Genomic DNA, 16,388 nt, shown 5'->3' with positions numbered 1-16,388 from the left:
TATGACTTCTAGAATTCACAAATGGGACATGTACCTTGAATTCATCCCTTAAAAATCCAGCCATCTGAAAGATGTTAATAGTAGGACAAGCGTTTTCTGACTCAGTGAATTGACCTTAGATCTCCCAGTATTCTACACACTTTCCTTTCTGCTTTTGTAGTACTTTCAGGAGTCCCTTGGGAACTGGCCTTTTTCATTTGTCTTCAGTTGTGCTGGCAATGATCTTGCACTCTTGCCATAGTTTTGTGGAAGTAGAAAGGGTCTGAGATCACCTAATATTGTTTCCCAACTTTATTCCCTGCAGAAAAATATTTGACTTGGGAATTAATTAAAAAGTTAGTATGTTTTGGTATATTCAGTGGTTAAGTACATAGTGTAGAATATAATGTAGTTAAGTATAGTCAGGATACTAGGAGTGCATATGATGTTATTTAGCTCACTGAGAAGCACCACAGCTTAAATGCATAGCAGTGGTTCTCAACTGGTTACAATTTTTTTCCTCAGGGAACATTTTGGTTGTCATACTGGAAGGTGCTATTGTTATCTAATGGATAGAGGCTGAGGTGCTGCTAAGCATCCTACTATGCACAAAAGAGCCACCTGCTAAGAAAAAACGATTTGGCCCCAAACTTTAATTGTGCTTCAGTTAAGAAACTTTATTGCACAGCAACCTGAAAAGAGAAGCTACCGACTGTCTTAAGATCTCTAGTCTGTCTTCTTATTTGGGTTAGAAGGACACTAAATTTCATAGATAGTTCTTTAAAAATAAACAAGTCCTGAGATAACCACTAGACTGAAGAGATACACACATGTATACACACATACTTAATGCTGTAGATTTTAACTCACATGCTCAGTTTTTTGTATTCTGTCACACTGTCTTCCATTTGTGTGTTTGTGATTGCTGCCTAAATTTTATGCATATTGAAAAAATATGAAATCTCTTGATATTTTTATTCATTTGATTTCCAAAGAAAAGCTAGCAGATTAGGGGTCTTTGCCTTTAGAACCTCATGCATCCACATTTCGTAAGTGAAATTTTTTTAGTTTCTTAGTAATGTAGTAGTAGCCTTATTCAACCAGTGAGAACTGGTTGTTTTTATTTGAAATGAGAATAAGTGAGAATTGTAGTTTGAAAATCTGTAGGTGCTCAAGACAAGGGATATATTCACTAAAGAGTCAGCCACCTGGAAAGAGTTACTATAGACTGACTAGAGTAAGTGGATTTAAACATCAGTAAGGGAGGAAAAACCTCTGTTACCCAACTTTGTGATAGTCATCCTTGGTCACTCAAGATTTGGAGAGGAGTATTATTGTGAGACCAAAAGGAGAATATGATTTGTTAATAGTTCAAGAGGATTTATCAATGACGATGGCTAGGATGAGGGTTTTGAGGGAGAAACTCATAGTTTGAGATAGATGTGAAATTAAATCGTCATTAAATTTCATTTAATGCAGTGGCAGTCAGTGCTATGACTCAGCTCCAAAAGATGTATTTCATTCTCCCTTATTGGATAAAGGAATATATAAGCCCACCTTGAACAGAATCCCAGGTTTCTGAATATTTCTGAGAAACCTATGGTTATGATCTGAAAATAACATGCACATTTTTTGTGAGTTTTTTGTGTTCTTAATAGGCATGGGATGCCTATGAAGATTATTTTTTTGATTAAAGAAATAATCAGTAAACATATAGCTAGTCGTATATATTTGACATTAAATCTTAGTCATATATATATATATATATATTTGTCTCTTTTAGTAAGGGAAGGATTTAGGACAAAAATGTACACACTAAAAGAATAGAGTCTTTCTATTACTTGGAAAGATGATGATGAATTAGATTGTTTATATATATAGTAGAAGATAAATCTAAAAATGATTTTAAAAGGTCTGCTTTATTAAATCAAAATACTACTTACAGACCTGTTAAATGTTCAAAGTCTAAAACACTAATAGCACTAGATGCTGGTGAGGATGTGGAACAACAGAAACTCACTCATTGCTAATGAAAATATAAAATGTAACAGCTACTTTGGAAGGCATTTTGGCAGTTTCTAAGCTAAACATACACTTACCATATGATCCAACAGTTTTGCTCTTAGATATTAACCCAAAATGAGTTGAAAATTTATGTCCACACAGAAACCTGCACGTGAATCTTAATAGCAGCTTTATAACTGTCAACAGTTGGAAGCAGCCAAAATATCCTTCAGTAGGCAAAAGAGTAAGCAAACTGTGTTGCATCCATATAGTCAAGTATTATTCAGCACTAAAAGAAATCAACCATCAAGCAATGAAAAAACATAGAGGAACCTAAATGCATATTACTAAGTGAAAGAAGCCAGACTGGAAAGGTTGTATACTGTATGATTCCAACTCTTTGACCATCTAGAAAAGGCAAAACTGAAGTAAAAGTAGATTAGAGGTTCTTAGGGGTTATGGCATGGGGAAGGGGAGAATATGTGGAACACAGGGCATTTTTAGGGTAGTTCAAACTATTTTGTGTGTGTGTGAAATTAGGCATTTGTTCAAGCCCACAGAACTATACACTGCAGACTGCACCCTAATGTAACTGTACACTTTAGTTAATAGTATGTCAAAATGATTCATCAGTTATGACAAAGTTACCACAAGATGGTGATAATAGAAGAAACTGTATTGAGGGAGGGTGGTGGGGACATATATGGTAACTCTACTTTCTGCACTATTTTTCTGTAAATCTAAAACTCTCCTGAAAAAGACTAGCAAGAAAATTTCCAAAATTATATTTATAGAATTTCTACCATGCCTGTTCTCAATCAGATTTATGGAAACTCAAGATTTCCCAGTTCCTTGTTAAAATTAAACATGGAGAGGTCTTTTGAGAGGTTTTCTCAGGATGAATTCTCCTTTATATTTCTACTTCCTGATGTGCAGCTAAAATTATACAATAGTATTCTGTAGTTTAAAAGACTTAAAAGGTAGGAAGTTAAAAAACCAAATAAATTATAGAAAAAACTAAAATAAAGAGACAGAGTACTGCTAGGATTCTTGTTGCAGACCATAGAAACCTCTCCAGCAAAGTCAAGCATAAAAGGAATGTATTAAAAGCTGTACAGTAGCTTATCGAATCCCAAGAGGACCAGATTTGGGGATGACTGTATAACTGGGAATAATATTCAAATCACTTTACTAGACTGTTTCAGGAGAGAGCATCTGTATCTGAATAATGACTTCAGAGATGCTGAGTGCAGGACATTTTTCTAAGGTCTCTGTCCCTGTCGCCTCTTTTTCTAAGGTCTCTGTCCCTGTTGCCTCTAATACCTTCAGTTTCTCCCAAACTTAGCCATCTTCAGTTCATTCGCTCAGTCATGTCCACCTCTTTGTGACCCTATGGACTGCAGCACACCAGGCTTCCCTGTCCATCACCAACTCCCGGAGTTTACTCAAACTCATGTCCATTGAGTCAAGGATGTCATCCAACCATCTCATCCTCTGTCATCCCCTTCTCCTCGTGCCTTCAATCTCTCCCAGCATCAGGGTCTTTTCCAATGAGTCAGTTCTTTCACATCAGGTGGCCAAAGTATTGGAGTTTCAGCTTTAGCATCAGTCTTTCCAATGAATATTCAGGACTGATTTCCTTTAAGATGGACTGGTTTGATCTCCTTTCTGTCCAAGGGACTGTCAAGAGTCTTCTCCAACACCACAGTTAAAAAGCATCAATTCTGTGCTCAGCTTTCTTTATAGTGCAGTTGTCACATATATACATGACTACTGGGAAAACCATAGCTTTGACTAGATGGACCTTTGTTGGCAAAGTAATGTCTCTGCTTTTTAATATGCTGTCTAGGTTGGGAATAACTTTTCTTCCAAGGAGCAAGCATTTTTTAATTTCATGGCTGCAGTCACCATCTGTAGTAATTTTGGAGCCCCCTAAAATAAAGTCTCTCACTGTTTCCATTGTTTCCCCATCTATTTCCCATGAAGTGATGGAACCAGATGCCATGATCTTAGTTTTCTGAATGTTGAGTTTTAAACCAGCTTTTTCACTCTGCTGTTTAACTTTCATCAAGAGGCTGTTTAGTTCTTCTTTTCTTTATGCCATGAATGTGGTATCAGTCCTGAATATTCATTGAAAGGACTGATGCTAAAGCTGAAACTCCAATACTTTGGCCACCTGATGCAAAGAACTGACTCATTTGAAAAGACCCTGAAGCTGGGAAAGATTGAAAGCAGGAAGAGAAGGGGATGACAGAGAATGAAATGGTTGGATGGCATCACCGACTCAATGGACATGAGTTTGAGTAAACTTTGGGAGTTGGTGATGGACAGGGAAACCTGGCATGCTGCAGTCCATGAGATCACAAAGAGTCAGACACAACTGAGCGACTGAACTGAACTGAACTGTGGTGTTATCTGCATATCTGAAGTTACTGGTATTTCTCCCGGCAACATTAATTCCAGCTTGTGCTTCATCCAGGCTAGCATTTCTCATGATGTACTCTGCATATAAGTTAAATAAACAGGGTGACAGTATACAGCTTTGACATACTCTTTTCCCAATTTGGAACCAGTCTATTGTTCCATGTCCAGTTCTAACTGTTGCCTCTTGACCTGCATACAGATTTCTCAGGAGGCAGGTCAGGTGGTCTGGTATTCCCATCTCTTGAAGAATTTTACACACACACACACACACACACACACTGGTATTCCCATCTCTTGAAGAATTTTACACACACACACACACACAGAGTCAAAGGCTTTAGCATAGTCAGTAAAGCAGAAGTAGATGTTTCTCTGGAACTCTCGCTTTTTCAATGATCCAGCGGATCCAGCGGATGTTGGCAATTTGATCTCCAGTTCCTCTGCCTTTTAACTAAGCCATCTTCACTAGCGATCTTCACTAGGAAGTATTTCAGCACTGTGGCTCCTTTCTTTTGTTTCTCTTTTTGAATCTAAGCCTTGCATGAGTGCATCTGCTTGCGAGAATCTCTTGCCACCAGTTTGAGTCTTCACCCTGAACCTAATTTTTTGTCCTTATAGCTTTCTTTGTTGTCATGAATCCATGTAAATTGGCAATTGCTTCCAGATTTTGAACAACCTTTTCTTATTCATCTTGCAGTGAATTTCCTGGACTAAATTAAAAAGGAGGAAGAACCTGTTTTTTTTTTTAATGTACTGACAAATATAACTATATTCATTTGTTCCTCAGCATTCCTCATATAAGTCTTAAAATGCATCCTACTTTTTTTTTCCTTCTGCATAATTTCCATCAGAATAATCAAATCTGAATATGTAAATATTGTATTCTGTCCTTAACTGAAAACTATGACTGTGAATATGGTCAAGAAAATGATTTATTTTTGTCACTATGGATTTTCATATCTAATAATTAAAAACTTTATATGATATAAATATATATCTATGACATCAGAAAGACTGTTTTATAACTGGTCTCTGGATATGCTATCCTCCCTAGATGAGTCAGATGTAGACTTTACCATTCCTTTTGTTATCTCATTTGTCCAATTTGAGGAAAATCATTGTTTTGCATTTTTTTCTAAGTCTAGCTATATCTTATACTTTATTACATGTTACTAAAAGAGACTATGTCAGGTACATTTAAATATTTTATAAATTATTTAAAAGAAGTACTGTTTAAATTGTTACTTACTTTAATAATAACTGAGTTGGAAAATTCTGATTTGCCTGCAGCATCCGTCTTAAGAGTCTCAATGCCAACACAGATATAAGTTCCCTGGCACGGAAGGTGGTTGAGGAATGTAAACTCATTCATCCCTCAAAGCTAAGTGAAGTAGAACAGCTGTTGTACTATCTCCAGAACCGCCGTGATTCAACGTCAGGAAAAGGTAAGTAGAAGAACAACTAAATTTTTAACGCAAAACCATAGCAAAACCCACCTCAATATTGTAAGTAATAGCCTCCAATTAAAATAAATAAATTAATTTAAAAATGAAAAAAAACAAAACCAGAGTTGTTTGACTGTAGTTTGTACTTTTGATGTTTAAATGGTGATGTTTTTTTTTTGTTGTTGTTGTTAGTGCTATGACTAAGTGAATGAAAGAATAAACAAAAAAAAAAATTAAAAAAAAAAGAATAAACAAACATACTAGTATTCCAGGCTTACAAAATGATCTATTTTATACTAAGTGTGTGTGTGTGCATGCGCACATATGATAAAATAAGGAATAAAAAAGCAAATATCTTTCATATTGATTCTGGAATAGTAAAAAGAGAGAATTGAGGCGTGGAAACCTGTTTTCTCCACCCGAGCAACTTATTTATATTTTCTATATTTCTTATTGACAATTAATTGATAATTTGGATTACTAAAGTATTTAAGTGTTAAAATATTTGTGGTATGCATATGTTTTGTGAATCTTTCTTAGGGAAACTTACCTTTTCATTGCCAAACATCTCTATTGTTACTATTCTTCTATCTTTAATTGCCTCATAAAAGAATAAATTCATTATCTTAGAGCTAAGTAATTGATTATTTATAGAAGACATTTTCCAATGTCCAAGCTCAAAACAAAAGTACAGGTATTTAAATGGAAAGTTATCTCAGATTAATCAGTGGTTACTTACTCCATTTCATAGTATTTATTAATGGACAGTCCATGGAGTCGCGAAGAGTTGAACACAACTGAGCAACTTTCCCTTCACTTCACTTATTAAGTTTATGTATATCTTTCTTTTCATTCCTGAGTTCTATTATATGGTACCCTTGACATAGCTTATACTTCAGTTTTGATTGTATTAAGTAGAAAAAAATGAAAGAGAAGATTTATTTGCACTTTTAAAAAAATTAAGCAGTCATTTCTCTCCATCCATAGCAAATAAAATGCCTTGTGCCTAATATGTACTTTTATTAGTTAGCCTTGTATACAGTATATAGCACACATTATATGATCAGTATGTATTTGTTGAATGAATTGAATAGCTGTGAATTTATTTAAAAACAAAAATAAGCATTTCGAACTTGATTATTTCCAACTGCATAGCTGGCACTCCAACTACTTAGCTGTATACCTATTAATTATTAATAATAAGTGCTATAAGGAAAATATTATCAAAAATTTTTAACTACTTTGTGATAGACTATTTCTGTAACAGTGTTACTGGATGATAAAAGATAATATCTTCAATAAGTTAAGTTGAAAATGAGAAAAGTAAATCCTGTGCTTTAAAGATGTGTCTGTTCCTACTGTAGGTTTTACAATATAATTAAAATTAATCTTTCCTAATGCTACTGTACTGAAGTACTGAAGTCGCTCAGTTGTGTCTGACTCTTTGCAACCCCATGTATTGTAGCCTACCAGGCTCCTCCCTCCATGGGATTCTCCAGGCAAGAGTACTGGAGTGGGTTGCCATTTCCTTCTCCAGGGGATCTTCCTGACCCAGGGATCGAACCCGGGTCTCCCACATTCCAGGGAGATGCTTTAACCTCTGAGCCACCAGGGAAGCCCTTAATACAATTCTGAGGACATTTATAATAAAATAATATCTTTAATGAGAACCCTTTCACTGAGTTTTCAAGGTAAATCAGTCTTCTTACCTCCTTCCCCAGAAATTAGAGTAATATGAGGAAATTTTCATATTATCATAAATTCAAATCAGTTTCTTTATATAGATACTAATGTTTGGAGCCATATATGAAATGCTATGCTATAGCATATATACATTTATTTTTAGAAATGATTCTATGTTCTTTCTTTTTACTTGATATTCACTATTTCAAAGCCAGAAACCTAGCCCTAAAGGTGGTTAAAATAAAATTATAGTAGCTTTTGATTATATGATTCTTTACCGTAAGTCTTTTTTTTCTTTATTTATTAAAACTACTGTCATAGTAAGTTATCTGTTTGAGGAAAAATCTAGCTGTTGAGAAAACATAACTTTGTTTAGAATGGCTACCTTCCTCCAAAAACAATCAGGATTAATTCCTGTTATATGTAAAGCATTTGCTAATTTTAGAATCAAAAATTTGATATTACTTGAACTTATTTTAATGTACAGTCATTGCTTATGTTTTTGATCCAGATCAGATCAGTGAAGCATTTTTTTATTTTCTTTTTAGAATACGAAGTTCTGCTTTTAGTCAAATAATTCAACATAACAAATGACTCAGAGTTATATTCACCACCATTAACGCCTCTTTAATCCATTTGGGAGCAAGTGAGGATTAAATTAGCACAAATATTAAACATTTGCCTTTTAATTTATGGACCTAATTTTGTTTAAAAAATCAGCAACTGTATTTTAGCTTCTTAACTTTACCCAGGTTATTTCTTTTCCATTTTCTTTGTTAATTTTAATTTTAGTCTTTTTATTACCTAATTCATTAGTTTTTGATTTTCTCATTCTCACCTTAAATGTGAATTAGGAAAAAAAAAGAAAAAATAGATTTTTTGCTTCTTGTTGGCAAGTCTAGGTATTTACATACCTAACTGTTAAACAATGAGGAAGCTAAATTGCGACCTAACGTAACTTGGAGATTATTTATATATTTTATTAAACTCTCCTGGATATCCTCATTAGAACAAATGTATTATAGATGAGCATTTTTTATACATTGGAAAAAGATTACCTCATAAATTACTCATTTTAAGATCCCCAGCTTAGCTAGAATTAAACTCAGCTGCTGAAAATAAAAATTAGCCAGAAATCCAAAATCCTGGTTCTTCTCATTAAAACAAAATCTTTTTACAGAAAAAAAAGAGAAGTCAAGCAAGCCTAAAGATCCACCTCCTTTTGAAGGAATGGAGGTAAGACTGTATTTTTATATATTAGAGAACTGATTGTAAGGTAATGCTTTTACCATCAGTAGTTCCTATAGTTACATTAGACAAGTGTGGAATTTTTAGAAGTGGTTGAACTTAAAGTTCCCAAAAAAGATAGAAAATAAATATTTAATAAAGGAAAAAATTATTGGGTATGTTTTTTAGACAATTTATTTTCATAAATTGTGAAAAGTATTAGCTATTCTAATTGCAGTGTGTTTTAAAATAGTGTTTAATATAGTATGGTAGATACAATTTTACATTACATTTAAGATACTTTATTAATATAAATAGGCCAGTTTTAGAGTTTGTTTACATCCTGTTTTTATCATATGGTTTATGACTATTTTCATATTGAAGTTCCATCACCCAAAGATCTAATCTCTCCCTGTACAAAAAGATTGCTACTATGTACAAAAAGATTGCTACCATGAGTCCTTTGAAAACTTGTCTCATTATCAAGAGCAATATATTGATCACAAAATATCATTCCTTTGACAACTCTGTTGAGCGCTGCTGTTCTTTTAGAGTACTTCCTTCCTCTTCCTTTGTTTCAGATTGATGAAGTTGCTAACATTAATGACATGGATGAGTACATTGAGTTATTATATGAAGATATTCCTGACAAGGTTCGGGGTTCTGCTTTGATCCTACAGCTTGCTCGAAATCCTGATAACTTGGAAGAACTACTACTGAATGGTAGAATTTATGGACTTATATCTATAAATGTTTAAAGTTTAAAATTATTGTGAATATGATTTTTAAATTATTATAATAGAGAGGTAAGCTAAAATTATTTATATCAAACTTAGAAATGCAATTGTTTTCCAGATGTTTATTACTTCCCTTCTTACTCCAGTTTCTTAACACGTAGGCATAATGTTTAAATATTCTCTGGAGAATGGACAAATAATTTAAACAAGAAAAATAAAGTCTTAATGGTACTGTTTATTTTCTTCTATTCTGGAAGACTTTTTATTCTTTCAATTAGGATATAAAATCAGACTTTTGACAATTGCACGTGTATGCTTTCATTAAATTACAGTTCCAATATTTTTTAAACAGCACAGCCCAAAATAGTACTCTTTTAAATTTCATTTAGCTTGACTTTCATGCCATGTATTTGCTTTCTTTTCACTAGAAGTGCTAGGTAATAAAAAAAAAAGGAGATACAATACTCTTAAAACCTTCTTTCTCGTTTTAACACTATAGAATACCACTATAGAATTATTATAATTTTCTGATTATACTTTAGCCAAAATTAAAATATAGAAGATATCATTATGATCTAATTTCTGTCACATGATAATACCTTTTTATCTATTGTCAAACTCCTTTTATGGAGCTGGTCCAGCGTACATCTGTACTTTCTAGCTTGGACAAAATATCCTGGGATCTATCCAGAGAGTCATAGGATATTACCAATATTCCAGTTAGGAAATTTGTACATTTAAAATATTTTCTAAATTGTGCAACTCATATATTCATATATTCTTTTTAAGAAATTAGAGTATTACAGATAAAACCCCTTTGACCATTACTCTATAATCTGTTAGGAATTTGGAATTCATTCTTGCATATCTTTTCCATACTTTTACACATAATATATATAGAGGATTTTTTTCCTGTGTTAAAATATAGAGTGAATTTTTATGTTAATTATATCATACTTCTTACTTGGTAATTTTTTCTCCATGTAGTAATGTTTTGAGATTACATGCATATAGCTACATACAGTGTTAATTAGTTTTGAACTACTTTTGATTATTGTATTTTATGAAGTTATATACATATTCTTTAGCCATTCCCCTATTGATGGTTATTAGACTTTAAAATTGGGTCTTAAAATTTCCAAATTTTCCAATAGGAAACTTCAGTGAACATCTTTGTTCTTATTTATATATACAAACCAGGGGGTTTTTTAGTGTGTACACAGAAACAAAAGTTATACAGAAATACAGGTCGTAATGTCTTAGGGATATTGTTGAATTGTCCTCCAAATTGTTTATGCCACTGTATATCCAGACCCATGGAATATGAAGGCTGTAAAACTTAAACATTTTTGCCTTTGTGTTGTTGCTAACAAACAGTACCTCTTTGGTTTAAGTTGCATTTACCTGATTTCTAATGAGTTCGATCTTTTTCTCATGTCACTAGACTTTTGGAATTCCTACCCTGTGGAGCTTGTATTTATACATACATGTGAATATATGTATATTTACATATAAATATACATCTTTTTTTATATATGTATATATATAGTCATCCCTCAGTATCCACGGGGGATTGATTCCAGGGGATGCCAAAGATACCAAAATCTGCAGATATTCAGGTCTCATAGTTGGTCCTCCATATCCATTTCTTCTACATCTGTGAATGCAACCAATCATGGATCATGTACAGGTTACCGTTGAACAACATGAGCTTGAACTGCCCAGGTCAACACATGCATACATAAATTTAAGTCCATGTTCAAGTATAAATGGACCTGTGTGCAGTTCAAACCCATTCATCTATTGATATATATCCTTTTTCTTTTATGTACTTAGAAATAGTTACTTTCAGTCTATTGTCTTTTTTTTCCCTTGACATATCTTTTTCCATTCTTTAACTGTCACCCTTTTGGTGTATTTGAATTTGAAGTGTTTTTGTTAGATTGGATATAGAGTTGGGTCATATTTTTAATACATTTGAATAATCTTCCGTTTGATTGGCATGTTTATTCTATTTACCATTAAAATAATTACTCATAAAGTGGGATTGTCATCTAACATTCTGTTTGTTTTCTGTTTATCTTGTTTTGATCTTCTGTCTCTCCGTGACTGCCTTCTTTTATGTGAAATATTGTCTTGTATTCCATTTTAATTCTTTTTTTATTAATTTACTATTATGTGTTTTCCTGAATTAACTTTCTTAGTAGTTACCCTCGGATTACAGATACCAACTTAAGTTTTAAAAATCTAGTTTAACTTAATGCCAATATAATTTTAATAGTCCATAAAACCTTTTTTTCAGTATACTTCCCACCCCACATCTTTATACTATGAATTCATACATATTACATCTGTATATATTATCAGCCTGTCAGCAAGAAATATAATTATTGATATATGCATTTTAAAATCAGAAGAAAATAATACAGTCAAAAATATGTTTATAATGTCTTTTAGATACAGAGAGAGTTACCTTTACTGGTGCTCTTTATTTCTCTGTGTGGATTTAAGTTACACTCTAATGTCCTTATACTTCAGCCTGATGGAATCTCTTTTGTATTTCTCATAATGCTAACAACAAATTGTCAAAGGTTTTTTGTTTTGTTTTTTTTTAGTAATTTGACTGTGTCATCCCTCTGGCTTTATGTCTCTGTGGTTTCTGATGTGAAATCAGCTGTTAATCTTATTGAGGACCCTTTGAACATGTTGAATTAATTTTCTCTTGCTACTTTCAGTGTTTCCTTTGCCTTTGGCTTTTGCCCGTTTGACTACGGACTCTTTGCAATCCAAACGGACTGTAGCCCACCAGGCTCCTCTGTCCATGGAATTCTCCAGGCAAGAATACTGGAGTTGGGGAGCCATTCCCTTCTCCAAGGGATATTTCTGACCTTGAGAATCAAACTCAAGTCTTCTACATTTGCAGGCATATTCTTTACCTTCTGAGCCACCAGGGATGCCCTCTGATGTGTCTAAGTGGTGATATCTTTTAGCTGATCTTGCTTGAAGTTTGTGGAGCTTGTTGGATATGCAGATTTTCATCAGATTTAGAAAGTTTGGGCCATTATTTTCATAAGTATTTATTCAGCTCTTTCCTCTGTATATACTCTTCTCTTGGGACTCCCATGTTAGTAAGCTTGTTGATGTCATATAGGTCTTTGAAGTTCTCTTAATAGTTTTCATTTTTTTCCCTTTCTGTTCAAGACTGGATAATCTTAATCAACTTGCCTTTATACTTGTTGATTTTTTTTTCTAATTCTCATCTGTAGTTAAGACCTTGTAATGACTTTTTCATTTCAGAGGTTGAACTTTGCAACTTCAGAATTTCTGTTTGGTTCATCTTGTATTATTTGTATCTCCTTATTGATATTCTTTGGTGAGACAGCATTCTCATACCTTCTCGTATTTCCTTTAATTCTTTAGACATGATTTCCTTTAGTTCTTTAAATATATTTATAGTGACTTAAAATAATTTAAAATCTTTGACTCATAAATTCAGAATGTGAGCTTCCTCCTGGATTGTTTGTATTCAATGCTATATTCCTTGAGTTTGGGATATACTGTCCTTTTTTCTTTGTATGTATTGTATTTTTGTTATTGTTATTGAAATAATATTGTAGCAACTCTGGAAATCAGAATTCCACTCCCTTCTGGGCTTGTTATTTTTACTGTTTGTTTTTTTAATGATTTTCCTGGATTACTTCTATAAAGTCTGTATTATTTGTCCATGCAATCACTGAAGCCTCTGCTCCGTTTAGTGGTAACTAATGATTTGATAGAGATTTCTTTAGATGCCTGGAACCAAGTATCCTAACCTTTGCTGAGGGGCTGTGGGTATGAACGTATGGGCAGGAGGATGTCTTCAGTGCTCAAGCAAGTAGTTTACAAACCTTAGCCTTTAATTGCTGTTTGAATATTGTGTCAAGGTTGGGTAGAGATGAGAGACTAGGCTTTTTTAGGGCTTTCCCTGACATGAGGCCATTCCTGCACATGTGCCTGACCATCTAGAGTACCAGGAATATGTTGGAGGCTTTCAAGACCCTGTGAATATATTATTTCCCAGTTTTTCTTTTCAAAGTGTTTTGGTCAGCCTCTTGTTAATTCCAGTTGGCTAGGCTGCTGCACATAGCTGTAATGTTGCTACTAGTAGTTTTCAGCAAATGCCCTGGTACTAAGGTTGTTTATAAGAGCAATCTCTGAGTCATGTTAAATAAAGCAAACCCATAGAAATGGAGCTTTTCAGCAAGCGTCCTGATGTATCAGGTATTGATAATTCACCAGAGTGCAGACCTAGGGGAGGACCACACTGCTCGCTCTCCTCCAGTTGCTGCTGGGCTACTGTTTTTCACAGATACGATGCTCTTGGTTTTCAAAGTTTCCACAAAGTTGCATGGAGGAAATGGAACTAGAGCAAGTTGAAATGCCACAGAGTTCACTGTTTTTACCAAGTCAGCCTGTTTCTCAGATAAATTCTTCTCGAGTTGTCACAAAACTACTTAAGTTCCAGATCTAAAAAAATTTGATTTTGAAAAGTTCTACCAGTATTATATTTGCTTATGGAGGAGTGGATTTTTGGAGGTCCTTAGTCTGCTGTTCCAGAAGTGCTTGGCCCTGGAATTCATTTTTGTTGAAAGTGAGCAGTAGAGGTGTAATTTTATTTTATTCCATGTTTTATAGCCAGTTATTCCAATGTACATATTGAATACTCCTTCTTTTCCCAAAGATTTGAAATGCCTTTTCTATTATTAATATAGGCCAGCCATTCTTTTACTCAGTAGATACTTCTTGAAAGCTTATTCTGTGCCAGGTACTGCTCTGATATATTCATAGGTGTGTTTTGATACTCTATTTTCTTTTCTATTGATCTATTTGATCATTTCCGTTCCAGTATCATACTAGTTTTGATACGTTTTGTTTTGTACTTTGACTAGAGTTTTAGAATAAGTAGGAGACATGTTCCAGTGAGTTGATTTTTTTTTTTTTGAAAGTGTTGTTGCTGGTCTTATACATTTTGTTATATATTATTTAGCAATCACTTTATTATATTCTCTAAGAAAATCATAATGAAATTTTAATTATGATTACATTCAACTTATAAATTAATTTGGGGTTTATTTTAATATTTTGTAACCTTTCTATTTTCTTCTGGTTTATTTCATTACCTGTAAATAATTCCTATAGCTATAGGTTTTTTTAGACATTTTTCTATTCCTCAGTAAAGAAAAATGTTAAATTCATGACATTATAGCACATCATTTTCCAAAGTATATTCTAAGAAGTACTGAATCCTCTGGATTAATAATGATGAAATGCCTTTGGTAATACAGAATTAAACAAAGCTAAACCAGGTCTTTATTAAGACTTTTTAAAGCTTTTACATATTGTCTATTTATTTGACTTCAGAATAATTTTGTTCAAGGCCTGTATTATACCAGTGCTCTGGTATATATATATGAGTATAAATATGAATAATATCATGAAATGCTATTATGGAATATTTTTCAACTTGTAGAAAAAATTCCCCACTTAATGGATTACAATATATAGTGAATTCTTGTTGTTCCATAATGTGAATGGCCAGAAAGCTCAAATAAACTACTTTTATCATCATAATAAATACTGATAATACAGTTCACAATATATCCTACATGCCTATTATAGAAAGTTGAATTATGATCTCTATATAATACAGTTATTTCAGTTTTTAATGATTTTAAGTCAGTCATGAACAATACTATTTGAAAGTAGTCACATTACTGTATGTTTACTTAATGTATAGTAATTCTCATTAATCAGTTCATTGATTTTACCATTTTAAAGCGAAAGGCCTAACAGGGATGTTTATCAGTCTGGCCTGAAGTTTTGGGGAAGATTTTTTTGCTCTATTTTTGCCTGTTAGCATCAGCTTAACATGACATTAAAATATTAGACTTATTTTTCAGTTTATAAGTTTTGTTTGATTATTAATTTGCTTCAGTGAAGCTAGTGTTATCCTGCTATAAACTGCTCATTATTTTTTTAGACTTAAGCAATTTTTTTTTTTCTTACAAATACATTAAATCAGATTTTAAAAACCTGGCCACTGCAGTTGCATATAGAAATGAAAATTAAGAATTAAATGGTTCTTTTCATTATTTATTGTCATTCATAGTACTCTTATTTTGTTACTTTGTTTAAATTATATTTTATTTTTCTGTTTATGATAATAGACTTAAAGTTGCATGTTGTTGAGTTTTAGTATTTGCTGCTGCTAAGTCACTTCAGTCGTGTCCGACTCTGTGCAACCCCATAGATGGCAGCCCACCAGGCTCCCCCGTCCCTGGGATTCTCCAGGCAAGAACACTGGAGTGGGTTGCCATTTCCTTCTCCAATGCTTGCATGAAAGTGAAAAGTGAAAGGGCAGTCGCTCAGTCATGTCCCACCCTTAGCATGGACTGCAGCCTACCAGGCTCCTCTATCCATGGGATTTTCCAGGCAAGAGTACTGGGGTAGGGTGCCACTGCCTTCTCCGAGTTTTAATATTTAAATTTTTAAAATAGCTTTCTGTTTTTATGTTGGAAAGAAGCATCCTACTTTTTGTCCCAGTTCTACCTTAGCTTTGTTATTTATTGATAAGTAGACATTTAAAACCAATTACCCTTTCTATCAGAGTTGATTCTGAGTGATCATTTTTGTACATCCCCTTTTTCTTTAGATACTGCCCTTGGTGCATTAGCAAGAGTCCTGAGGGAAGACTGGAAACAAAGTGTTGAGTTAGCTACAAACATAATATACATCTTTTTTTGCTTTTCCAGGTAAGTGTAAAAATTAGGAAATAAAAGTTCTAATATCTCTCTCTCTGTCTGTGTCATTGCTTTAAATAGTAGATCACTAGTTTTCTCAGTCTCCATAT

The 16,388-nt window shown here is 33.3% G+C and overlaps 1 protein-coding gene across 1 annotated transcript in view; it reads left to right on the top strand.

Moving 5' to 3' along the window:
- Positions 1-16,388, top strand: part of KIFAP3 (kinesin associated protein 3) — a 146,623-nt gene that overhangs the window by 20,330 nt on the left and 109,905 nt on the right. Inside the window, exons 3-6 of the mRNA XM_052653813.1 lie at positions 5,698-5,852; positions 8,716-8,771; positions 9,344-9,485; positions 16,191-16,290. Of these exons, the coding sequence (XP_052509773.1) occupies positions 5,698-5,852; positions 8,716-8,771; positions 9,344-9,485; positions 16,191-16,290 (453 nt within the window). The remainder of the gene's footprint in view (positions 1-5,697; positions 5,853-8,715; positions 8,772-9,343; positions 9,486-16,190; positions 16,291-16,388) is intronic.

The sequence above is a fragment of the Budorcas taxicolor genome, chromosome 16 (assembly GCF_023091745.1).
Source record: "Budorcas taxicolor isolate Tak-1 chromosome 16, Takin1.1, whole genome shotgun sequence".
Classification (NCBI taxonomy): Eukaryota; Metazoa; Chordata; class Mammalia; order Artiodactyla; family Bovidae; genus Budorcas; species Budorcas taxicolor.
This window is presented reverse-complemented; position numbering and strand designations above follow the sequence as displayed.